The sequence below is a fragment of the Mustela lutreola genome, chromosome 4 (assembly GCF_030435805.1).
Source record: "Mustela lutreola isolate mMusLut2 chromosome 4, mMusLut2.pri, whole genome shotgun sequence".
NCBI classification, from domain to species: domain Eukaryota; kingdom Metazoa; phylum Chordata; class Mammalia; order Carnivora; family Mustelidae; genus Mustela; species Mustela lutreola.
In genome coordinates, this window is record NC_081293.1 from 197,780,041 (window position 1) to 197,806,366 (window position 26,326).

At 39.4% G+C, this 26,326-nt stretch overlaps 1 protein-coding gene across 13 annotated transcripts in view; it reads right to left on the reverse strand.

Moving 5' to 3' along the window:
- The window catches only part of KMT2C (lysine methyltransferase 2C), a 270,064-nt gene that overhangs the window by 97,482 nt on the left and 146,256 nt on the right, over nt 1-26,326 (reverse strand). For 10 of the 13 annotated variants that reach the window (XM_059172332.1, XM_059172320.1, XM_059172331.1 and 7 more), the window contains exons 7-14: nt 24,775-24,937; nt 17,353-17,524; nt 15,319-15,433; nt 7,942-8,111; nt 7,337-7,488; nt 6,467-6,580; nt 5,500-5,577; nt 2,056-2,765 (exon numbers count right to left, since the gene is read on the reverse strand). In XM_059172332.1, the coding sequence (XP_059028315.1) occupies nt 2,056-2,765; nt 5,500-5,577; nt 6,467-6,580; nt 7,337-7,488; nt 7,942-8,111; nt 15,319-15,433; nt 17,353-17,524; nt 24,775-24,937 (1,674 nt within the window). The remainder of the gene's footprint in view (nt 1-2,055; nt 2,766-5,499; nt 5,578-6,466; nt 6,581-7,336; nt 7,489-7,941; nt 8,112-15,318; nt 15,434-17,352; nt 17,525-24,774; nt 24,938-26,326) is intronic. The other 3 variants (XM_059172325.1, XM_059172321.1, XM_059172327.1) reach the window with 2 other exon arrangements.

Consider the following 26,326-nt stretch of genomic DNA (forward strand, 5'->3'; position numbering starts at 1 on the left):
ATTTAACCAATGAAATGTGCAGTTCGTTTGTTCGGACAGGCTTCATTATACCGTTAAAGACCAGAGAACCTTCAACAAAATATGGAAACTCTACTGATGTTAATAATCAGAACACAGCAAAGAATCTTGCTTATATCACAATCGTTGCCATAAACATCCATCTCATTTTATATCCAGTCCGCACTACAAGAATACTCAAAATAAACACGAACCAAAGATACAACACAGGAATTCTTGACATCAAAGAAATTCATACAACCGAGTGACAGACTTCAGGACTGCCAACATAAAGATAAATACTGCAATATTCCCTGGAAGTTATGACCTCAGTACCTCAGCAACGATAAAAACTAAAGAGCTGTCTTGTTCTATCCGATCTATACTCTCCACAAAAACAGCAATGTACTAGCGAGCTACGCGTCGCCAAGTGAAGGCTGTCGGCCACACAATGAAGACCAAGATGACGGGCTGAACGTGCCTAGGGACTGTTTATGAGATTAGCAGCAAATTAAGAAGCAGTAATGAGACAATGGCAACTCAACAGAAAGTAGGATAATACAAGAATTGGGAACTGAAAGAGAATACAGCAGAAGTGATGACAAATGTTAGGACACAAGTCACATGAAATGAGATAAACCTGGAAGACGCTCTCAAACACACACACATTAACACACACTCAGACTCACAAGCACATAGATCTTAGGACATTAAGTCAACACCAAAATAATCCTAATGGTTTCTCAGTTGCAACAGTAGTCTCTATAGAGTAAAATTGGACAAGAATATTTATGATGCATTATCTCGAAGAATGTAAATATCTGAACCAAAATTAAATTTGAGACTGAAATTTCATGGCTAACGTTTCTTCAGAGCCCAAACCACGTAACTGTTACTTAACAATTATTTCAAAAAAAGAAAACAAGAATAAGGAGATGAACTGGTTTGAGAAGAAAACCCTCTCCTGGGAGAACATAAAATAAGTATCATGGAAAATACTCAGAGAAAGGCCTACAGGAAGGAGTGTCTTGGGTCACTGCATTGTCTTTGCCACCAAGGAACCGTTCTCTCCCACCCGGCCACTGTGCCTCGGGTGTGTTAGCTGGCCGCCTTAGGGAATAAGCTATATCTGGAATTTAGAGGAGACTAATTTTCACATTACAATAAAATTCTATTTTTCTACTTTGCTTCCGATTCCAAAATTGGATGATCAAGATCAAGACGATACTACTAGAATGTCAAACTTTAATCACTGGAAGCAATTTAAATCATGAGACTTGAAACTTCAAAGTACCATTGTGACTAAACACTGCACTGTTTGATTATCTTACCATTTTATAACAATTACAGAAAGTAGAAATGTTGTAGAATAAATGAATCTTAGCTACAGTGTCTCACTTTGTTTTCTAGTTAGTTTCACTTAAATTCCACTAAAAAGAACTGAAACTTAACCACACTACCCAGGTCAGGGGAAGAACTCCCCTCACTGCCCAAGGACCAAGAATGCAATTCTAAGACTCTTCCATGAAAACACTGAAGGAAATCCTAGCTTGGGGGTGGGGGACAGGTCACAAAGTTAGCAATTAACAGAAAAATCCAAATGAGAAAAACGCACCATGAAAAACTCTCTTAGTAAATTTTGATGCTTAAGCAGTTAAAAAGTTAGGCAAAGAATAATATCAATAAACAAATACTGTAGAGGGAAAAAAAAATGTTAGTTACAATATACCTCAAACTTACTGCTTCTTTAAGGCTCTACTGTTACTGTGGTATAGAATGTCAAAATTTAAGTGTTTTCTATTAGAAACTGTAATCACATAGGTTGCATTTGTATGTCCCAACCAAGTTGAATTCTGAATAAGATCACTTTAAGTTTAATAAATTAGTCTTCATCATAGCTTTTAAAAAAAAAAAAAAATGGCCACTTGGGTCAACATTACATCTAAGTTCTACCTGGAAACAGGAAAAATAACCCTCCAAACCAAAGTTCCACATACGCCTTATTTTATGTAATTGCTCCAATAGATTTTTCTGTCCTTATCATTAAAATCACCCTACCTGTTTGGACCGAGGTCTACCAGGAGAAAATTTTCTTTTGGTAATAGCTGGTTTACCCATGCCGATTTTTGGAGTGACGGAGATATACGTTGTCGGCAGAATGTTTCCAACAGAAGCATTGAGGGTTGAAGGGTAAGTGTGCAGTATGTCATGGGAAGGCAAGTCTGAAGAAAGCGGAGAGGAAGACACATGTGCCTTGCTTACGTCTGTGGCAGACACAAATGACAGCTCTGTCTCGGGTGGTAATTTCACAGGTTTGTCTTCTTGGCATAAACCATCTTTCACGCAGCCCTCGACGGCAGGAGCCATTTCAAAGTCCGTAAAGGCAGTGGAAGAGCCGGAACTTGGTTTCTGTTCTGTTTCTTCTTCTACCCTTTCTACAGGCGGCTGCTCCTTAGGACATAAAGCAGGACCTTCCCCACATGAGGACCCTACGGCATCTGGTGGAACGGCGGCAGACTCAGTGGTCAGTTTTGGAGGCCGTGATTCTTCTGCAGACGTCAACATTCCGGGGTCCTCTAACCGCGGGTCCTCGTGCCGCACAACGATCTGCTGTGCGTGGACGTCGACATTTTCTGTCACTTCCATTTTGTTTTCATTTTGATCTTCACAAACATGTATCACTTTAGAAGACATTTCCATTTCTTCACTATCAGTTTCATGAGAAATCTGATTTCCCATTTCAGGATTCATTTTATCTTGGGAGGATTCTACAAAATTTGGAATATATTATGTTAATGTACTTATAAATTTAAAATCTAAAAATTTTCGGGCTTAAAAATAATAGACTTGGGAAGGAAAAGGGGAGAGAAGGTAGACAATGAATTTCCAAAGCACACTTATGGTTAAAATCCTAACTTAAATCAGAAGGTATTCATCAAGAAAACCATTTAAAATTAATAAAGACCAAAATACACCAAGATTTATGAATTAGAACTGGTCACAGATCAGGCCAGAAAAGCTACAAAAACATCACCTTAATAGGATCCCCAGAGTTTAAGGTGGTTTCTGTTAAAAATATTTAAAACAGAATTTCTAATAGAATTCTATTAAGCATATATGTTTTACAATTTGAACAATTACAAAAAGATTAACAATTCTGTAGGTAAAGTTACACTCTTTCAACAGCTAGAAAAATGAGGCTCACTGAAGTTACATGAGGTATCCAAGTTAAAAAATAAAGATTAGGGGCGCCTGGGTGGCTCAGTGGGTTGAAGCCTCTGCCTTCGACTCAGGTCATGATCCCGGGGTCCTGGGATCGAGCCCCGCCTCAGGCTCTCTGCTCAGCGGGGAGCCTGCTTCCCCCCCCTCTCTCCGCCTGCCTCTCTGCCTACTTGTGATCTCTGTCCAATAAACAAAATCTTTAAAAAAATAAAAAAATAATAAATAAAAGTACTTAGGCCAAAACAAACAAACAGAAAAGTAAAGACTAATCCAGAATATACAGCGATTTTGTAATAGCAGGCATTCAGATGTAAACAACTCAAATGAAGTATCACTGACATAACTGAAACTCATTCTGCAGACTCAACTGAGTAACGAACACAGATAGAAAAGACTTATTTTACTTATTAGCTGTACCTGCTAACATATACATTTTTTGGATAGAATCTTTGTTATTTCCTCATGATCAATAATTAAACAGTCCAAGCTTAGCAAATTAGATATCAGCAATATCTAAGTCACTAACTGGTAAATTTTAAGTTGGGGGCTAATGTGTTATGCCTTTAACCCTACCATGCCTGAAAACAAAGTCAGAGATCCAATTTACATGAGTCCTACATGGCTCTATCAGGTAAGATCACCAGATTAAAAAGCTCTTATTTCAAATACTATGAAGGTAATTTCTAAGTTACACTGATAGACTTATTAATTTCCTCATTACTATTTACTGTGGTGACTGCACTTAATCTATGACCTGATACCAAAATGAAATCCCACTTTTTATTCCCACTCCCTGAAAGACTACAGTTGAGGATAAAGGAAAAAAACATAAAATAATGGATCTAATCCAAATATTTTTACACACAAAAATGCTTCAAAAATACTCAACATTAAAAAAGAATGCTTAGGGGTGGGCACCGGGGGGCTCAGTGGGTTAAGCGTCTGCCTTCGGCTCAGGTCATGATCTCAGGGTCCTGGGAATGAGCCCCGAATTGGGCTCTCTGCTCAGCAGGGATCCTGCTTCCCCCCCATCCCCTGCCTGCCTCTCTGCCTACTTGTGATCTCTGTCAAATAAATAAATAAAATCTTTAAAAAAAAAAAAAAAAAAAGAAAAGGAATGCTCAATAAAAAGACTTTTAAAACAGAAAATTACACGTAAATAGCGAGTACCATTCATTTGAGTGACTCAAGTGAAAAAACTTATAACGGCAAATGAAGCCTCAATTGTGATTAATAGAAGACCAATTACCTCAAGACTCACTGGAAAAAAGAAAATGCGCAGCACACATGCAGACCACCAGTACACTCTTTCTGTACACTAGGCAGGAAGGAGTAAAAATGTAAACGTGCTCTTCATCCCTAACAGTTCTATTATGTTCGACCAGTAGTCTTTTTTTTTTTTTTAATTTATTTGACGGAGAAAGAGAGATCATAAGTAGGCAAACAGGCAGGCAGAGAAAGAGGGGGAACAGGCTCCCCACTGAACAAGGAGCCTGATGTGGGGCTCGATCCCAGGACCCGAGTTCATGACCTGAGCTGAAGGCAGAGGCTTGACCCACTGAGCCACGCAGGCGCCTCTGCCAGTCATCTTCTATAATGATTTTACCTTACTCTTTCTCTTTTTTTTTTTTTTAACGATTTTTTTATTTATTTGACAGAGAGACAGAGATCACAAGTGGGCAGAGAGGCAGGCAGGGGGCGGGGGGCGGGGCAGGCAAGCAGGCTCCCTGCTGAGTAGAGAGCCCAATGCGGGGCTCGACCCCAGGACCCTGAGATCATGACCTGAGCCGAAGGCAGCCACTTAACCGACTGATACACCCAGGCACCCCTTAACTGATTTTTTTTCTTAAGATTTTATTTATTTGGCAAAGAGAGAGAAACAGCACACAAGTTGGGGCAGGGTGGGGGCAAAGGGAGAGGGAGAAGTGCACTCCCTGCTGAGCAAGGAGCCCGATGCGGGACTTGATCCCAGGACCCCGAGATCATGACCTCAGTCAAAGGCAGCTGCTTAACCGACTGAGTCACCCAGGTGCCCCTGATTTTCACTTGTTTAATAACAAACATTTGATTTAACAACTCCACAGAGAATACAACCTCCTTTAGAAAGCCAATGCCAATTCTTTCTAAGAAAAGGATCACTTAACTAGAATATTTCATTACTGTACTGTGTATACAGCAGTAGTAAGTAATTCTTTGGGATAATTCATTTGAAAAATTAACTTAATAGATTATGACTCGAATCTGCATAGCAGTCATGATCAATCCGGACAGCACACTTACCAGAAGCGAGAAGACCATGTGTATCAAGACTTCCTGGGAGATGACTCTTCTGCTGCTCTTCTGTGTGGATGGGAACTGCTGTGAAGGACACATTCATGGCATCTCTAGCAAGGACTCAAAATTTCTCTAACACTGCTCTCTCAAAAGCAAGTTGAGTAAGACTTTTATCCTCCTGTCAAATGCCAATTCTCAACACAAGCACAAAACACACTTACTGTTTACTAGTTAAGTAGGAGATGGAGATGGAATCAGCAATCTGATCATGCACTAGGACAAGATTTATTGTTACAGATAACTTTGTCTTACTCTTCCTCACTTTACATCTTCTGCAATATGCCTTCTCATGGCAGTTATTAAACACAAAACTGAATCTCAGACAATCTGAGGCCTTACATATGTACATACTCCATCTATAGAATATAAAGTTTCACATAAAATCCCAACTGCCAGATGAACCCAAGATTAAATTAATTAAGTAGTTTCTCCCCAACCTTGTCTCATTAATTCCACATCCTCAGGTATAGAAATAGCTATTATCAACGGTGCAAAAAGCTTAATTGAATATCACTAAAATAGCTGAAACACCCCCAACAGAACCGTCGAGACAATCTAAAACAATAAATTTTTCATTATCTCAGCATGAACCATCTCATGATCAGTAAGAGCTCTAGTTAGTAGTTACAAGTATAACTAAAGAGAGATAAAATAATAAATTGCTTTTTAATGAAAATCACTTGGCCCCCCAAAGTAGGTATTGATGATGAGCTCTAAGTCATAGCCGAGCTATGTATACATGCCCTTTCCCCATTAACTTCTCATGTTATTTTACCAGAAAGCTCCTCCCTAAACAATCTTCTAAGTGACACACTGTGGCTCATTTTTATTTAGGACAGTATTTCACATATTCACTGTACATGCACATTTTCTTCAGAAAATAAACTATATCCATGACCAAAACCATTCTTACCGTCTGGAACAATTCCAGGTGTGGACTCCGGATCGCTGATCTCTTTATTAACCACTCGCTCTGGAAATACCATATGGTCCTCAGGTCCTTCAACTTCCATCTCATTGTTATAATCTTAACAGAATGTTATTTATTCTTTGGTTAGAGTAAGTTTATCTGTTTTTGTTAACTCTGTAAATAATTATTACTTTGCTATAGTGAGGGTAAACTGTCACCCAAAATGCCATGAATTCTTCACATTTTTACATTTTCAACCACAAACATTTTAGGTGTAGATGGAAAAACATCTAAATTATGAATTAAAAGGTTACTGACATATTATTTTAAAAGGACATTTCACAACTGTATACAGATGGCATCTTGGAAGCAAAACATTAGTAATTAAAATGTGTCTACCTAAACCGCTTGCAGACGGTAACACGGGACTTTATAAAAGTTGCCATTCATATTGATGAAAATGAAAAACGATCTATAAGCAGTCTGTTTTCTTTATCATGAAAAAACTTGTTATTATGTATACAAGAGTATACTACTAAAATTACCTGAACAAAATTTTGGGCTCAAAAGATATGAACTAACATTTAAGAAAGACCTTATAAAACTAACACTTATTTGGAGTGAAAGAACCTAGGTTATAAAGCACAAACTAGGTCATGTGGCCAAACGCTGACAATTTTGCACCGCTGGTTCAAAGAACACGACTGGAATATGGCACACCAGGCCTGGGATTCAAGTGAGTACGAAAATTAAGAACAAGATGGGACCTGATAATACAGGATTCCCTCATCTTTACTAAAATAATTTTATTGGAGACTGGTTGGCACAACATCAAAACAAAAAAACAAAACACCCCAAAACCCTCAAGTTTACCTGCAGTGACTTCGGCCATCTCCACTCCGTCGCCTGCCTGTAAGGGACCCAGCTCCGCGGCTATGTGTTTACAATATGTGCAGATGTACTCTTCCCTGGACTGAGAATCCAGCTCATGATCTGTTGCCTTGTCACATTCTAAGTGAACCCATCTGCAGTGATAAATATATTTAAATGAAATTTTCTAATTTAAAGACCAGTTACTATCCAGGGAAAAAAGAGGCAATTGCTGAGAACTGAGTATAGGAAGGGTTAAGGATGACAGAAGTGAAGTTACAGAGGTTGGCAATTGGTGAAGGTTCTAGAAAAGGAACTGGCATTTTCAGAGGTCATTAAAGGTGTTCACAAATTTTTACTGCCTTATTTTTAAACCATTTCCTCCCTACATTTCCCTTTAATGCTCATTTCTGGTCTTTTGACTATTCACTTCCTGATGCCTTTCAGACTCATAAATATGTAATTTAATTTCATCTTTAACAGCACTATGTACCCAAAGGATCATTAGAGTGATAAAAGCTTGGAACTCAAAGAGACACGGTAGTACAGATGATCACATGGATAAGAGAACTGACCAAAAACTCAATGGAAGAACTGTATCTTCTTACCTTTTGCACATATTACAATGAAGCATGTCTTTCTGCAATTCTGGATGGTAGCACTTCCCACAGAAAGGACATAAGTTATCCTGTTGTTGGTAACAACTGTCACATACCAAGCAATTGTGGTGCCACTGAGAACTAGATCGTGTGCCACACTCTACACATATTCTGCAATTCTAAACACCAGAAAAAATGAAAACAGAAAGTCTGTTATGCATTTGTATTGCAGTTCTGGTGTGAACCTTTCTGAAATCAATGAAACATTTGTACATTATACATTAAGCTTTAATTTTCATGACACTAATTTAGGGTATATGTTTTTGAAAAAGCAGTGTGTTTTGAACATCTGATGAGACATCATTCAATTTGCACTAAAACCTTCAGGAAAACATAAATAGGGAAGGAAGAAAACCAAGAACACAGCAATCCAAACTTCAAAAAGAAACATATCCCAGAGTCAGGAAGTAGCTTATGGAGAAAATAGCTTACGCGGGGATAAGTCTATTGAACTCTGGATTGTGAAAACAAACTGGTGCTTCTAACTACTTCATTTGCTGGTAGGTAGCTTAGGAACTAAAAACAGGAATTCAAACTCAAGAACTATCTCATGACCCACTCCAAATGGCCTGGAGTCCAAAACTGTGGAAAAAAAAAAAAAATGCACATTTTGAGGAGCAAGATATTCACATGGTCTTAAATATCTTCTTAATATAGTATCTTAAGTATCTTCTTAAATGTCATATAATGTTCCATTAATTACAAGGGGGGGAAATGGAGCAATTTGACAACAGCATGACCGAATTATCAGAAAGCACATCACATATGAATGAGGGTGAGACAAGAGGCACCCTGATAAGGGCACATCATCATCCGGCAGTTTTCTGGCCAACAATGCAAAACTCCATATAACTGTGAAGAAATAGCCGACAAAGACAAAGTGAGAAAAGTTCAATTTGGCAGAAAAAAACGCAGGTATGTGGGGAAGAACGTTATTCAAAAAATGTCAGCATCAAAAAGACAAGAGTAGGATTCAGGAAATGTTCCAGATTAAAAGAGTCCAAAGTGAGAACTAGATACAAAAGTTTACCCTAGAGCACATCTTGGAATCTACATGGGTGGCGGGGAATGCTATATGGGATGTCAGATCAAGTGACGAAATTGAAATATGGATAACAGGCTAGATGAAAGTTCTTACATTGATGTAAACATATTAAGCTGGTAACAGCACTGGGATTATGTAAGAACATCCCTATCCCACTGAAGCGTTTAAGGCTAAAGCGGACACAGTATGTGGAACTTAGCCTCAATGGTTCAGGGCCAAAAAACAGAGATGGGAAAGAAGAAGGAGAGAGAAAAGGGGTGCACGCAATGACACTGAAACCCTAACAAAGATAACGGTAAATGGCATATGGGTATTTTTATTTTTTTCAACTTCTAAAGTTTGAAAATATTTTTCAAAAAATTCGTGATATATACCAACACACAAGCATCCTTGACAGAGAAACAGGAAAAAGAAACCTACCCGACAATGGTATAAAACAAAGTTCCTGAAAAGATGACCCTTACTTCAGTGTGAGCAGCCTCACTAGTCTGACACCCCCACACAGGCAGACCTATTTGCCCACGTTCATCTCTGGCCCCTCCCCAGTGTCTGACACACAGCTAGTCTTGGAATGTTAAATAAATGAACGAATTATGACTAAAAACTATAGACATCTATGAAAGAATTTAACAGCAGAGGAAGAGGGTCATTCTTCAAGTTACTCAGTGAATAAGCCTTCCTATGAAAAACTCCAGGATAATTCTTGGGGCACTTAATTTAGACATTACTGTGGACACCTTACAGGCATCAACTCAGTAAAGCCAACTCCCCTGTGAAGTTATGTTCTAGCAACATTCTCTGCAAGGAAAAAAAATGGTTTAAGGAAGTCAAATAATTTGCCAAAGATCTTGTATTTAGTAACTGGAAAAGTGGAGATCTCACTCCACAGCCTAGTCTTTTACCAATATTATATACTTCGACAGAACAGAATTTTTTAAAAAACACTATCCAGTTGTATTCTTGGCAATATTATACATATTCAGTCACTGCGAAAGAGCACAGCAGACTATGACAGAGAGCAAGACAAAAGATAAAAGAAAACGTCAAGAAATAAACTCAGAATTCTGAAGACGTTCTCCCAAGATAACAAATTAAAAGCAGGAAACAAAGTTATCTAGATGTTACTAAACGTTATTTAAGAGACTGTGTAGATGGCAAGTATTTAAAAAAAAGAAAAAAAAAAAAAAAAAAAGCAAAAGCAAAAGCAACGTTAACCAGCACTCCCTAAGACCTTTTTGGGAGGCCTGACTAGAGACTGATAGCGGTCAGCATGTTCCAGGCAACACGAATTACAGCAGAACCACAATCAGAGACGACCTGGAAGCAAATTCAAAGAATTGACAAAAACACAGATCCGAAAGCCCTTAAGTAAAAAAAAGGATTACAGTTAAGTGAACAAAAAAAAAAAAAAAAAAAAAAAAAAAGCGTAGGATTTTTCTTATGTGATACCACAAACTGGGAAAATGGTGGTGGTGGTGGGGGGGGGGGGGTAGTCCCCACAGCCTAAAAAATAAGTTGTAAAACAAAATGATACCAAACCAAGTTCTTATTGTAGTCTAAAGACAACAGACTCTTTCAGATATCTAGGAGTTCAGAAAAACTACTATTCCTTAATGGGACATAACCAAGAATCCAAAAGACTGGGAATTAAATAAGATTGGAACTTATATAGGAAATACTTTTTTTTTATTTTGCAAGGAAAAAGTGAGAAGGTTTACAGTCTCAGTTTTAAAACAAAGAGAAAAAAAAGAAAAGGAAATTGCTCATTTTTCCATTTTCACTGGCAAGTGGGGGAAGAAAATATTAATACTTTCAACATCTATAACTTAACATTCACAAAATAAGATTCTTAATTGCAAGTCACTGCAGAAAATAAAAGGAACAGAAACACAGAAAATCAAAAGTACTAATTTGTCTTAAAATAGCCAAGCATTTCAATTGCAACCATTAATCTAAATCTAATCTAAATTAATCTAAATAGTTAATGCTAAAAATAAATAAATAGTTAATGCTATTAAACCTTTAAAAAAAATTAAAACGACACAGAAAGATCCAAAATAAGAAAGATGTGAATATATCACATTCAGCTGGTAGCCCAATGCCCTATGAGGCCATATTGTCATACAAACAAAAACAGATGGCTACGCCCCCACCTGCCCCCCCCAAAGGCATTACACAATGGAGTAACTTTACACTAATAAAAACTCAAAAGCACAACATATCAACACTGACCTGACTTACATGCTAAATAACAATTTTAGAAATTAGTATTGTTTACAAAAGAAAAAGTAAAACACAGGAGAAACAGGAAAATTGCAGCGGTCAATTTCGTGTACATACTAATATCTTGCAGAATTTAGCTGGTCAAAAAATAAAAAGGACTTCAACACAAATATTACAAGTTAAAGACACTACTTCAAGTATCAAAATATTTGTGAAAAAGAAAATAATTGGGTTAAATACACTTAAAGCAGACGTTAACATGCTTAAGCACAACTTAAAACCCAAAAGATACAGTGATTAGGTCAGATGCACACAGAGATAGTTACAAATACAACATATTTGGTTGCAGCCAAAGCTATAATCAAAGGTAAATTTATAGTCTTAAAAATATACTTTTTTCTTCATGAAAGTAAGAAAAACGAATTACGAATTCAACTTCCTATTTCAGAGAAGAAAAAAGTCAAGTCAAGGTGCGTGGAGGAGATGGAAGCACAAACGCACAAGCCTGCCGACCCCGGACTCTCCTGCCGCTCGAAGAACGACGAGACACCGCGCTGAGCTGGCGCCGGCCCGCGGGCGGGAAGGAACCAGAACCGCAGGGAAGCCGCCGGCAGCAGCGCCTGGCCCGCCCGCAGGCCCGCCTCCCCATCCACACCTGAGCGCGGAGCCCGCAGGCCCCGCCTCCCCGGAGCCACACCTGAGCGCGGAGTCCGCAGGCCCCGCCTCCCCGGAGCCACACCTGAGCGCGGTGTCCGCAGGCCCCGCCTCCCCGGAGCCACACCTGAGCGCGGTGTCCGCCAGCTCGCGCTCCCGGGCAGGAGCCCCCGCCCCTGCAGACCCCCCCCCCTCCGGCCGCGCCCGCGCCGAACTCCCCGCCCGCCGCCCCAGAACCAGGCGAGTTCCAGGTGCCCCGCAGTCGGGGTGGCGGAGCATCGGCACAGGTGCTCGGCTCCCTCCGCGGCTCCTTCCACCCCGTCACCCGCACCCCACCCTCGGGGTCCTCCAGGGGAGCTCGCCCCCCTTTTCCAACACCTTCCTAGCACAGCAAACCACCCGCACCCCGACTCGGCCAGCGCTTCCCTCCCGCCTTCCAGCTTCTGGAGGAAGCCTCGGGCGGGCGCCACCTCACGCCTGCAATCCCAGCAGCCCTGGAAGCGTCCACCTGGAGGCTGACTCCTGCCCCTGGGCTCCAGGGACCATTTCAGGCACCCCACTCCACCTCACCTCTCTGACGCCCCCCGCCAAGCCCCCAGAAGGGCGGTGCACAGGTAACAGGAGTGCGTTTCGGTTTGGGGGCGGGGAGAGAACCCAGAGATCACAGATGCAGTTTGTTTTCTGAAAAGTGGTAAGTTTCCATAGAAATGCTAACATTAAAAAAATTAAAATTTAACCGACCTCCAAGGGTATCACAGTGCAGATTTTAATATCCGCATTTAGCGTCTGTATTTATCATGTTAGCCCCAAGTGCCATCAAGGGTGTACAAAAGATGCAAGATTTCACACTAAAATTAAGGTAAAAAGATGGACGGCATAGGGAACGATGCAGCCTCCAGAGGGCCAGCGGAGGATGCTTGATACACATCGACTGACAACAGTTGAAGGGCAAACAACATACCTAACTTAAAGTGAGGAACTAATGTTCCGTATTTTAGGAATAACTGGATTGATTCCCCCATTTCCTACAGATTTCAGTCGTACCACGATCGCGCACTCGTGACCAAAAACTGTACTTAACTGAGTTACACTTCATTACATCTAACGTCGAAGGGCTGCTTGCTGGCACTTTGAGTTCTGATTATTCTGAACTAGTAAACAAGGTCATGGGATTATCAATACTATTTTTATACAAATACAGAAGGCATTCTCTGTATTGGCATTATTAAGCCAAAGGAAGAGCTTACTCACTGAACTAGACCTGAGAAAATACTTTTCTATTAAACCCAATCTTGGTAATTTAGTCTCAAAGAAAAACTGTGTCAGCTGAAATTACTAATTACTTTGTAAATTCTATTTAGTTTTAGTTTTAGTTTTTAAAAGTCCATGTAATTATTGAAGATAAAAGAGCTTATGTCAAGTTTAATGTCTGTTCTATAAAATTTAGATATTAAAAAAACACAACCAGCTCAACCTGGGGGGTGTACAGAGACAGTCCATGAATCTAGAGGCTTTATATCTATATCATATTACAAAAAGAAAATTTGATCAAGAAATACTTCTTAATTCATCTAAAGAGAAAAGCTGGGGCACCTGAGTGGTTCAGGTCATGATCCCAGGGTCCTGGGATTGAGCCCCGCATTGGGCTCCCTACTTGGCGGGGACCCTGCTTCTCCCCTATGTCCCCCTACCCTGCTTGTGTTCCCTCTCTCAACACTGTCTCTGTCAAATCAATAAAATCTTTAATAATAATAATAAATAGATAGAAAAGCCCTGCTACTCAGTATAGTATGACAGCATAGGGAGGGAGCATCATATATAGGATAAAACACTTTAAGACAGGAAACCTGAGTTTTAGAGTTTTAGTCCCTTTTCTGCTTTTACAAATAAGGAAACCTGGACATTCACCGCTAGGGCCTCACCAGCTCTCGTCTAGAATTTACCAGTTTGCTACACAATTTCAAAGGAAGCTTATCAACTACGGATCCATCCTGGAGAACATTTAAAGGAAAGTCACAGTAAATAGTTTGTAAACATCTTCCAAACAGGAAAAAACATTAGTTTTATTCAGTTGAGAATTAAAGATAAGTCTGTTTTATTCTTCTACTTTCACTTTAAGAGTTTAAATACTCTGCTTCCAGGAATGAATACTTCTAAAATATGGTCCTGTTCAGCTGGTGATGTGCTAATAACTCTGCCCAGTAGGTAAAGCTGTCAGCCGACCCACAGGGTGGGGAGATGCGGACGACTGAGCCTCAGTAAATTCCTCGGGATGCGTAAAGACACCAGCATAGAACAACACAAGGTCATAAAGAGGCAAATAACAAAGTAGTTGGAGGAAGGGAGAATCACTGACTAAAAGAATATCCAGAAAAAATTAAAAGTAACTGAAAATACATCTTAAAAGTGTCACACCAACAGAAAGACTGATATCGTAAGCAATGAAAAAATGGAAGAATGTCCACACACCTCTCTCAAAACCAAGAGAATCTTTAAACAGCATCTATAAAATAACTAAGTAAATAATCACTAAAACTACCACAGGGGAGGGACAATATACATATGTATATATAATGATTCTAGATATTTAATACCAGTGTATTTATACACAAAAATGTGATGTACATACAACATCACTACATAATCACCAAAATGTAGTGTATTTTAGTTCTGGGTTTTTCATTAATGGATTTTAAAACTACTGCTCTGTGTTTTGACATCCTCATGGAGCCACTACATTTCTGAGAGCTTCTGAGAAGATGAAAGATAAATCATTCAAAACCAGTTTCTAAGCCATGAAGCACCATACATACGTTACCATGTTCATAACAGCATTTTTCATAATAGCTTAAAATTGTAAAGGACCAGATGTTCACCAACAAGTTATCTAATGAACAATTTGTGGTACGGCCACTACTTGGCAATGAAAAGGAATCCCCAATGGTATGCACAAAAATATGGCTGATTTTCAAAATAATCATCCTGAGTTTAAAAAGTTAGGGCCCCCCGCAAAAAGAGTATATACTCTATGATGTCATTTATATAAAACTCTAGAAAATACAAATTAACTGATGGCGAGTGAAAGCAGACTGCCTGGAAGACAAGGGGGGAGGTGGCAATGGGTGAACAGTTGGAAAAGAGGGGTTCCCAAAGAGCACCATGGAACTTTCAGGGGTAATGAATTTGGTCATTATCTCAAAGGTGATGATGGTTTCATAAATGTACACATGTCAAATTAAATTACAAACTTTAAATACCTGCACTTTACTGAATATCAATTATACATCAACAAAGCTGTTCTTTAAAAAGTTGATAATGTATAGATTTGAATAGGTATCCGATTTGTCTGCTCTATATAAAAAAGAATACAGGTGATATTTTTTTAAGAAAAATAAACAACTTACTTTGCATTTCCAGCCATTGGTTGGTACTGATTTCATAACTGGTTGAAGACAAAAAGTATGATACCCTTTGTCACACGTATCACACACTAGCATCTTGCTATCTTCTCCCGATTGTCTAAAAAATAAGATAGCATTAATGATGCCTTATCTTTAAACTTATGTTTATAACATAAGTAATCATGAGAAGAATCAATCCTAGGAACTGCCCAGTTCATCAATACCTCAGTGTCTTGCTTTGTCTATGCCCAGATAATGACAGAGGTAACCCCCTAAACGATGAGACCGGCGTCCCGCTATGGCCCCCGCAGGATTACCCTTACTGAATGCTCACCTATGGTGGTGAACCTGCTTTAGCCAGGTCAGGGCTCCTGCAGAGGAGGAGGGTAAGGCAAGATGAGGGACTCTGACCTTTACTTTTTAAGTATCTCCGTGAACCTCCTTGCTAGAGGGAGGAGCTGTGACTGACGGGGGACGCCGCATGGGAAGGAACAAATCTTGTCATCAGGAATCGGAAAGACACTGTCATAAAAAGAGGACTGACTCTGGCATCAGACCTGTATCTGTATTCAGACTGCTGTTTATCTAGCTGTGTGATTCCTGAACAAAGTAAGCTTAGTCCTCTTGGTTTCAGGAATAAAATGTGAACAGTAAAGACACTGAGAATTAAATATAATTCTGGCTGAAGAGCTTAGAATATCCTGTAAATATTAGTGCTAAATAAACAGGTATAAGAATCATCTTGTAATAGTTATTAAGAACTGTAGTCAAAAACCTAAACGCTTTACCTGAACACTCCCATGCCCCAAAGATTGGGCCCCTGGCCTACGGCATGAGCTCTGCCCTGATTCCTGGCTACGGACCACTCTCAGAGACTAAGACTTTAACTCAAGAGGAGGGAAAGAAACACTGTGGCGTGCAAGAAGAATAGTGAGAGACCCTGAGTCACCCCTGGGGACAGACAGAAGGAAAAAGGAAGATGGGTCAGCTGGCCTCCAGTTCTTTCTTACTCAGTTTAACTAATTCTATATATAAAAATTGCATGTTTTCTCTCTTTAGGTACATGGAAAGATCTTAGAGGAAAAGCAATTTTTCTTCAAGGTCTCTTATTCCTTCCCAAGAAAGTAGGCAGATATAAGCTACCAAATAAATGTTCACTGGCATTTTAATTTTTTCCAAAATATAAAAGCACATCGTCCTACTTATTCCACATAATTGTAAGATGTTGACACTTACTGTTACCAAATTAAATTACAAATAAAACAGACTAATCATGGCAGTGGTGGGCATAATTTCTCCTGTTAGAAAAGTCCTCAGCTTGTACACAATTTGAAGACTGCTCTAGATGCAGATAACTTCCCCAAATTATCATGCTAATTAGCAGCAGGAGGAAAAAAAAAATCACAGAAAAGATTGGAGAAATAACCAAAGGATGGAATACAACGAACAGGAAATAACCCTACGGCAACATGTAAGTGCTACATGAAAACTGTCTTTCTTTTCAGGACTGTGGTGACTAGGATCAACTAAAGGTGTATGTAGGTATACAGATAGATACAGGGATTTGGTTTTGGTTTTTTTAAAAGTAGTCTTAGCATAAACTGTTCTTCCTGGAATGGAAATTCAAACATGTCACCGAACCTTTCACTCACTCTTGTAACTACCTTCCAGAACTAGACGTGTACTTTCCTATTAAATCTCCCCCCCCCCAAGTCTCTCTCAAACATAGTCGCTTTATTTTCTAAAGCTCATTTCTTCTAAATGGTTAGTATCATTCATTTAAAGTGTTTGGCAAATTGAAATTTACTTTCTAGGCAACCAGAGGTATTTAAAATTATTAAAATTAGTTTTTGTTTAGACTTGTTTCAAAATAATGTTAATAAATACCTAGTAATTGTTTCAAACATGACTAAGTCAGTGGGAATGAATGCAGCTGCAGAATGAACAATCTTTATCATATAACACAAACCTTCAGAACCTAAGAATAGGGTCTCTCTTAATCTCGATACACACCTTTGAGTTGAAATTAAAACTTACTTGCAGTTCTGGCACACTTTGCACTCAGGACATTGCCAACCTGCACGTTTTAATGGAGTAACCGCTATATCCAGGCACATTCCATGATAGTGCTGACCACAAGTAGTACAAAAGAACTGATCTAAGAGGTCTCCCGGGCTGTCGCACACTGCACAGTTTGCATCTTCCTTTGCTATAATTAACAGTAAAACAATGAAATTGTTGTATAAGAGTTTAATATTTTTCTGACTTTACAATGTAAAAATCACTTGCAGGGAATTTGCATGGTAAATCTTTCAGACACTTGAGGTTATCCACATTGAGCTGATATCCAACGAGAAGAAAGTCTCAGTAAAACCACTGTTACGTATTTAACCTACAATTTATTACAGTAAGCTTAATCATATAGTTTTGCATATTTGTGCCTACATCTACCTAAGACCATAAGCAGTTCTAACTAATTTTATATCCCTGGTGCCAGTGATGATGCTGGGCACCTATTTAATGCTCAACATAGGCTTGCTGAAAAGAACCAAACCGGAAAATATCAACTGAGAAATGCCTTTAGGTGCAAAAGTAACCATTTTACTTGGATGTTAAATGTATTTTAAAATTAACAATGTTAGTCAAGAGACAAAATTAAGAAATGTTAAGATCAATTAAATTAAATGCTTCTTAAGCATAAACACACTAACTTTAACTCAGATCAAATATATTTTTTAATACTAGAAAACACTGTATGAAGGAGAACATTAAAGATAGAAACTACATATTCATACACAAACACAAAACTTCGTACACTAGTTCTACAGTCATCTATACTAACTGCCAGCTTGTAAAAAGGTATTAAAATCGACATAATTTTGGATATCATCTATCCCTAAATGTAGACTAAAAAAATAGCACTTTTTAAGTTCTTTTACCATCTAAAACAAAAAATAAATGTAAGAATAAACTGCCTTGCCAAGTACACAGCTGAACTCATATTACAATAAGAAAAATAATGTGTTCTAAAATCATACCAATTTGATGATACATGTATGTCTATATCTGACACTTATGTTCTCAATGGTTTGATTAGCTGATTATCTAAAGACTGTTTTAAATTGTACATATGGGGATGCCTGGGTGGCTCAGTTGGTTGGACGACTGCCTTCGGCTCAGGTCATGATCCCGAAATCGCAGGATCAAATCCCACATCAGGCTCCCAGCTCCATGGGGAGTCTGCTTCTCCCTCTGACCTCTCCTCGCTCATGCTCTCTCTCACTGTCTCTCTCTCTCAAATAAATAAATAAAATCTTTAAAAAAAAATAAATAAAAAATAAATTGTACATATGAACCTTTTTTTCTAATTTTTAAAGGTTTGATCAGTTCTCTCTGGTTATAAGCCTTTCCATCTTCCTTTTTCCTCAATCAAGCATCTTGAAACAGACCAATAATCTATTCCTTTTTAACATGGCAAACTGGTTTTACAGGCCGTAGAATTTCTGACAAACTTTTTGTTTTTATTTTAACGAAAACCATTCGCCGTTTGAGGACAGACAGCACAAACCACGTTCTAGGATCCCGGGGGCTGCACACCCCCATTCACCGGGCACTGCCTTCATGAGGCTACCAGTGATCTACGAAATCCAAAGTTACTTTTTTGACCTTATCTTATCTGCACATTGCAGCATTTTCATTCCTATCCACTCCCACATGACAGTTCCCCTTACCTTGGCTTCTGTGATGGCAGCTTTCTCCTGATTTCTCCATAGGTCTCCCATGCCTCCCTCTCACACTCCTGTGCTGGCTTGAGTATCCCTATAATTCCTCTAAATGCTGGAGTGCCTTGGGATTTCATCCTATTCCTTCTTTTATAATTTCACATGGTTCCCCTCTGTGATCACACCAACTCCCATGTTATAAAATACCACCATGATTCCCAAATCTGTATCACCTGCCCCAAACTTAAACTACAAGATGTTATGTTCAAGTCTCATGGGACCTCAACAGCCAGATGTTCTAAAAAATACTCAAAACTCACCACCTCTAAAATAAAACATTTTTAAAATCTAAGCCTCTCCCTTTTTTCTCAACCAGCTGGGTAAAGGCAGACACTTTAGTATCACCATGACTCCTTGACCCAACACATCCAACCAGACACCAATTCTTACTGGGTCAACTTCCTATATATCTTTTTTCCTTCTATTTGCACAGTTCAGTTCAGTCCACTCTGCCTTGGTAATTACACTATCTTCTAGATGGAATTTCTGCTTACTGATCTGACCTCTCCCTAATCATCATCTACACACTTAGAGCGAGTTTTCAAAATTGTGAATCTGTTATGCCCTGCTTAAATTAAAAGTTTACCTACACATGCTTTTTCACTCTAAAAGAGAACAAGATCAAGATTTTCCAGTGTAAGGGAAAGAAGCAGGGGAAGCCCTCACCCCTTTCCAATGGAATCTCAGGACCACTCACTGTTCCTGGTGATACCAAGCTGTCTGCAATGCACACGACACACTGTTCAGTGCTGTGTGCTCACATATACTGCTCCCCACCACTTGAAATGCTGTTCCTTTGCGGTGCTGGGCCCTGAGCTCTTTCCAAAGAGGCCTTCAAACCTCTCTGCTCACACACAGCCCTGAGTATCCCAACCTTACCACACCTAAAGATCCGCCCAGTTGAAGATCCTTTCCCCATATACTGAGAGCACACCGTGACACAATCAAGTAATCTCACCAGAACACGTGGAACCTTAAAGGGTAGGGGCCTTGTCTTTTTCAACTTTGTATCCTCAATCTCCTAGCACAAATCAAGTCTTATTAAATATATCTTACATGAAGAACTTCTAAAATCACTTTAAATGACTCTTTGATCGGCACTTAAAATAAGTCATTAATTTAAAAATGGAAATGTCATAAATTAGTTCATTTTTGATAGAAATGACACATTAGGGTGAATTTTTTTTTAATACTAAAAGAGAGTGCCAGTATTTACTCAAGCTATGTACATTTAAAACCTAATCCCTTGTTTTTGCCTATCCTCAAAATTTACAGAAATGGAAGCAAATACAGTACTCTGATCATCAGGTCCTCAGTTCATCTTTCCTTGTAGTTTGGAGGGAACACCGTCTAAAGGCTTCTGTGAAACCTTCCAGAGTTTACTATTCCGCTATTTAACCTGCCACAGCAGCTACTAGTCGCGTATGGCTACTGGGCAACTGAAATGTGTTTATCCAAAATGACACATGCTGTACAATATAAAATGCACCCCAGATTCTAAAGACTTACTAGGGAAAAAATAACATCAAATATCTCAAAAATGTTATTGCTTACATGTTGTAATACTAATATTTTGGACATACTGAAATATATATTCTTTAAATTAATTATAATTTTTAAACGTTTTCAACATGACCACTAGAAAGATGTGCTCAATTTGCTCACATCATATTTCTGTTGCACAGCACTATTTTATACAGCAAAGCCCGTTCTACAATAAGGTCACCATGTCTAAGATCATTCCTTCCTCCATGATAGTTTGTGCCAATTCCTTAATGGCAACGCTGTCATGTTGGTCGGTTAGAATGGATGGATCACTAGTAATAAGTTAAACGAAGGAAAACATCCACATGATACACTCAGTCTAAAAACATCTATGCATTATGTAAAAATAATAGTGGAAAAAAAGCACTACATCAAGAAATGAGGTTGGTTCCAACCATTTCCCCAATCAGGAAGAAGATATAGAAATACCAAAGCAGCCTTTTGCAGGTCACGGAAAAATGGTATTACTAGATGGCTTAAGTGTCGTGTCAGAAAGGAGCACTTGGACATATACATACATAAATGCCCCACAGACACACGAAGTTTGAAGTGAAGTGAAATTTTTCTTTAAGCAGCTGAAAAGGCAGAAGAGACCGAGGGAAAGACTGAAGCTAAAGCCAAGTTGAGAGAAGTCAGGAGCCAAGTCCAGGTCCGTCCAGCTCTGCAGACCATGCTCTCTACTCACGAAATGTGCTCCCGCTGGTGGGGCAGGTATGCTAGAGAGTGTCTGCACAGGCACAAAGTAAGAAGGAAAGTGCCCGCAGAGGCAGAGAGCGAGGAAGCTGCGTGGCGGAGGAGGAGCGAGAACAGAGGGAGAAACAGAAGATCAGCTCTGGACGAGGTCACACCCTGTGACCGCTGTGACCAGAGAAGAGACGGAGGAACAGACACAACACTGAGCCTAAACGAGAAGACGCTGTGTCAGAGACACCTGGTCGTGCGGGAAGGTGAGACTACGGATGCGCGACAAGAGTCCAACTGGCACCAGACTGCACCCGCACAGCCCTGTCACTGCCACGCACGTCCCGGCACCTGCCAGCTCGGCTTCCGCTACTGGCAGATCACGGCGCTGCGCCACACGGGATCTGCAGCAAGAAACATGAAGTCACGGATGTTGTCCGGAGAGGCTGGCCCACGGAGCAGGCAGGCAGGGAAGCAGCTCAGAGACTGACAGGATGTAGGGCAAGAGAAAAGTAGCTGGACTCGGTATCGAGAGATACAAAGACGACCACGAAAATGAAGTAGAGAAGTTAAGGTCGAGTGATGAAAGTCAATGCGCTGGGGACAAGGAGGGCATGAGGAGATCCGGCCCACCCATGTTCGAGCCTTCAAGAACTCCTCCCTGCAGACAGAGTATCTTGTTCACAAGACCTAGGCGCTCTAGTCCTTGCTTGCTCGGATGCTGTCTCTTCTCCCTACCCAGGAGACACTATATTCCAGGCACAGTGATGAGCTGTCCTTTCACAATCCTGCCAGGCCCATTCCTCAAGACCTGCAGAGCAGTTGTTCACTCGTTCTGAAATGTTCTTCCCTCTCATCTTGTGTGGTGGGCTCCTTGCCATCTGGCTTTCCCTGAGAGGGAAAACACTGTTCAGTGAGTGTGTGTGGCTATGTGTCCGGGCTGGCAGCTGGTGTACAATCCCTAGACAAGGTCAGTGCATACCACATCGTCATGAAAATACTGGTGAAACAGGACCAGCACTGACCTATGACAAAGCACCCAAAATTGTTTTCTGATGAAAGTCTTGGCCCGCTCATAGGTTCTCTCCTTGCTGGGGTTTCTAATGAGGTCCATTTTCCTCTTCAACTTTCATAAAAAGAGGTCAATCCAACTCTGAGCCCCGCTATCAAGCATATTGTTCTAGGCTTAGCCAGCAGCATAAAGTATTATGTTCAATGTATACAGATACACTGAGTCTTAGAGAAAAGAGCTGGAATAGCTACCACTTTGTAAAGCAATTCATATATACAAAGTCAAACGCTCCATGGTTTCCATTAATTATTATTTAACACTCATAGTAACACTGGTGTTTAAGCCCCAATTTTTAAAAATAATAAGTACCTTGTGCTATGACACAATTAGGACAGCTAAAAATACTTATGATTTTAGAAGACTACTGCATAATCTTGTAAATTACTACAATACATTCTACCTACAATATTCTCTACACCCTTCGATTAAGACAGATGGTCAGAAACTGTGCTTAGAGACTGCACTGGTTAAGATCCTCAAGGAATAGAATTTACTTAACTGGGCTTTGCATATAAGAAACTGCCCTGTGGGATCTGTTTTGCTACACTGTATAATGTACATACAGTTCGACTATCAAGTCGAATCTTTCGACGTTACTATGAATCAGGTCATTGTTCATATTCCGTTCTTTGTGTTGATTGCTGGAGAGCTCTGGAGCCAAAAATTTATTTTCCAAAATGCCAGTGTCACTTTTATCTTCATACTTAATACTATCCTTATTTTCCCATGACCAAATTTCCTTGTGTATTTATAGTTTAATCCTGCTATTCCCATATTTCATGAGTCTCCATGAATCTATTTTGGAACACGGCCCAGTGCCAAGAGCTTCCGTGGATCTCTGAGCTGTGTGGCCGCACGAGCTCTCACTGTACGGATGGGGAGTGAGCAGCGCGTCTCCCGCGGTCCTTACACTTCATTACTTTACACGATGTTTATTACGGTCTCTAACATTAAATGACGTGTGCCCTATTCGAACACGGTCTGCAGTAGAAAGAAGGATAGCCATTAACTGACAAAACATTTAATGTTAGAAATGGGATCACAGAAAACTTTGTATGTTGTTTACTGAGGTCTGAAGTATGACTAAGTACAAAACACTAAACAAAACTCAGATTCGTAAACACAAATACAGTTGTTTTGTTTGATACCACCCAGAATACAATCAACTCTGATGACCGACATCGCAGTTAGTGCACCTGTGTGAAGTCATTCACTACCTGAGGCCTTAAATGACACTTGTGACAGCTGCTGTGCATCAGTGTTTTTTCTCCCAGATTTAAGTATGTGATCACAAACATATTTTAAACTTTAAATCCCTTATTCGCCCAAATACAATCTGACATTTCAGTTTGCCCTATCTATGATTTCTGTCTGTATAGTGATTAAGGACATGATTATACATGTAAACAAAAATAATTTTAACTGAAGATGAAATTATGATACTGAGATTATACAATCTAATTGTATTTGAGGCTATTTAAGTTTAAGTCTGAGGTAGCTATATTTATGTTTCACAGAGCTGGAAAGGATTTTTTTTAAAAAGTTTTCATCAATATTGCTAAGACTCAGACAAAAGCTAACACTAATGTAACTAACAGGTTACACCAAAAAAGACTGAATAAAGCATCACAGAGATTTCACAATGAGTCTGGAAATTCAATTTACTGGGGGGGAATCCCAAGCATACGTGCTCATTGGAAATCCATATACTAAGAAAAAGGCAAGATCTCTGTTTAACAATAAAGATGGGAAAGAGTTATAATTTTCTGTATAACAAATTTCAAACATTGGAATATTTTCACATAATTATAAAACAGTGTTTGGAAAAGAAAGGAAAAAAGCACAACTAAGGATTATAAGTAACCAAGATAGATAAATCAAGAAGAAACATTAACAGAGACTTCTATTATGACTATCAGGGTTATACAATTACCACGAATTTCAAAAAGTGTTTGCTGATCCTATTAATGTACATCCTGAAATAACACTTGAGTGAATCATCATCTAATTCTCTGAGTGGTTTTTTTGTGTAGAAGACATTGAATACCATTTGACTTTTTAAATGACTTTACAGTACGTATTAAAATACTTTATATTCAGTATTTCTTTCTATAGTGGTTTAGGAAAAATTTTAGTAAGAATGTAAAACATGCAAACTATCTTTGAAGTTTTGAGGAAATACCTTTGGTATTTAACTTCGATGATACTGGTGATAACAGACTCCCCCAAGGACCTCTGGCAAAGACCCCTTAGATTACCAAGGTTATATAATACTACCTTTTAATTCAAGCAAAATAATATTTAGGGAAACTACAATATTAGTCATTTGAAATAAGTACACTGATAAATGTTTAAAAAGTAGATCTACAGTAAACTTACATCTCTCAGGAGCTTGGTCGATGTGCTCTGGACACAGAAGGAAGAAGTTCCGAAAGTCCTGAAAGGTTCCGGCTCCCGCAGCACAAGGATAATGGTACGTCTGGGTGCATTTCTCTTCACAGCATTTGATAGTGGCTCCAAGGTGCTTACAAAATGCACATCGCTGGAAGGGGGCAAATGGGAAAGAAATCTCTTTTTATTTATTTTTTTTAAAAAGATTTTTATTTTTATTTATTTATTTGACAGAGAGAAATCACAAGTAGACAGAGAGGCAGGCAGAGAGAGAGGGGGAAGCAGGCTCCCTGCTGAGCAGAGAGCCCGATGCGGGGCTCCATCCCAGGACCCTGAGATCATGACCCGAGCCGAAGGCAGTGGCTTAACCCACTGAGCCACCCAGGCGCCCAGAAATCTCTTTTTAAAACCTGGAAAAGGAGCGCTCAAATGTGGAGCTAGGAAGGTATTAAAAAAAAAAAAAGTCTTCTGTATGCTACTAGCAGAACAATTTAAACCTCCATAATACTGAATAAAGGATCCATTAAAAATGATAAAATCTCAAGTACTCAGCTGATTGCTTGATATAACACGGGTTCATCCATTCGAGTTCAGAAAGTGAGCATTTCACTTTTTTTTCTACTGACTTTTGTCAAAAACAAGTAAAAATGTTTTAAACAAGTAATATGATCGAAAAGGCAGGTGTCTACTTGTGGGGTATTTCAACACATTTTTTTTTAAAGATTTTATTTATTTATTTGTCAGAGAGCGAGCGAGAGCAAGCACAGGCAGACAGAGTGGAAGGCAGAGTCAGAGGGAGAAGCAGGCTCCCTGCGGAGCAAGGAGCCCGATGTGGGACTCCATCCCAGGACGCTGGGATCATGACCTGAGCTGAAGGCAGCTGCTTAACCAACTGAGCCACCCAGGCGTCCCATTTCAACACATTTTAAATCCCACCAAAAACTAATAAAATGCATCTCTACTATTTATGAAACCTTTTACTGTTTTCACCCTACCTAAATATCAGTATGAAATAAAACACGCAATCATAGAGTAAGTTAGAAAGGGACAATCATAGGATTCCAGTACGCCTACAGATTACACACATCCCTGTAACAATTAGTTTCAAGTTTCTTAATAAAAACTGGGAATGGAAAGAAATGTTAAATCCTCAGAGTATCTCCTTTCCCTATTTCAACCTGCCTCTATTCTCTTGCTCGTGGTAAAAGCAGAAAAAAGCAGCGCCAACACAACCACAGGGGACGTGCATGGCAACTAAGGTGTAAAGAGTCAGTACAACTGCCTACAATGCGACATGCATATAATCAGCTCTCCCCAAGAATGATTAATACACTCTCCTTCAAGCTCTGGGTATCGGTTTCTTTGTGGGTCTTTTGCTGGGTAGCCCACATCGTACAGTATAAAATCTCTCTTCTGCAGATGCCGAGCTGTCTACCTTGTATAGGCTTCCGTTTGAGCATTCATGCCATTGCATGAGAATTATTTACTTGTCTTTTCATTCCAGTCCTGGATCCTTGAGGAGAAGCACATATTTTGCTAT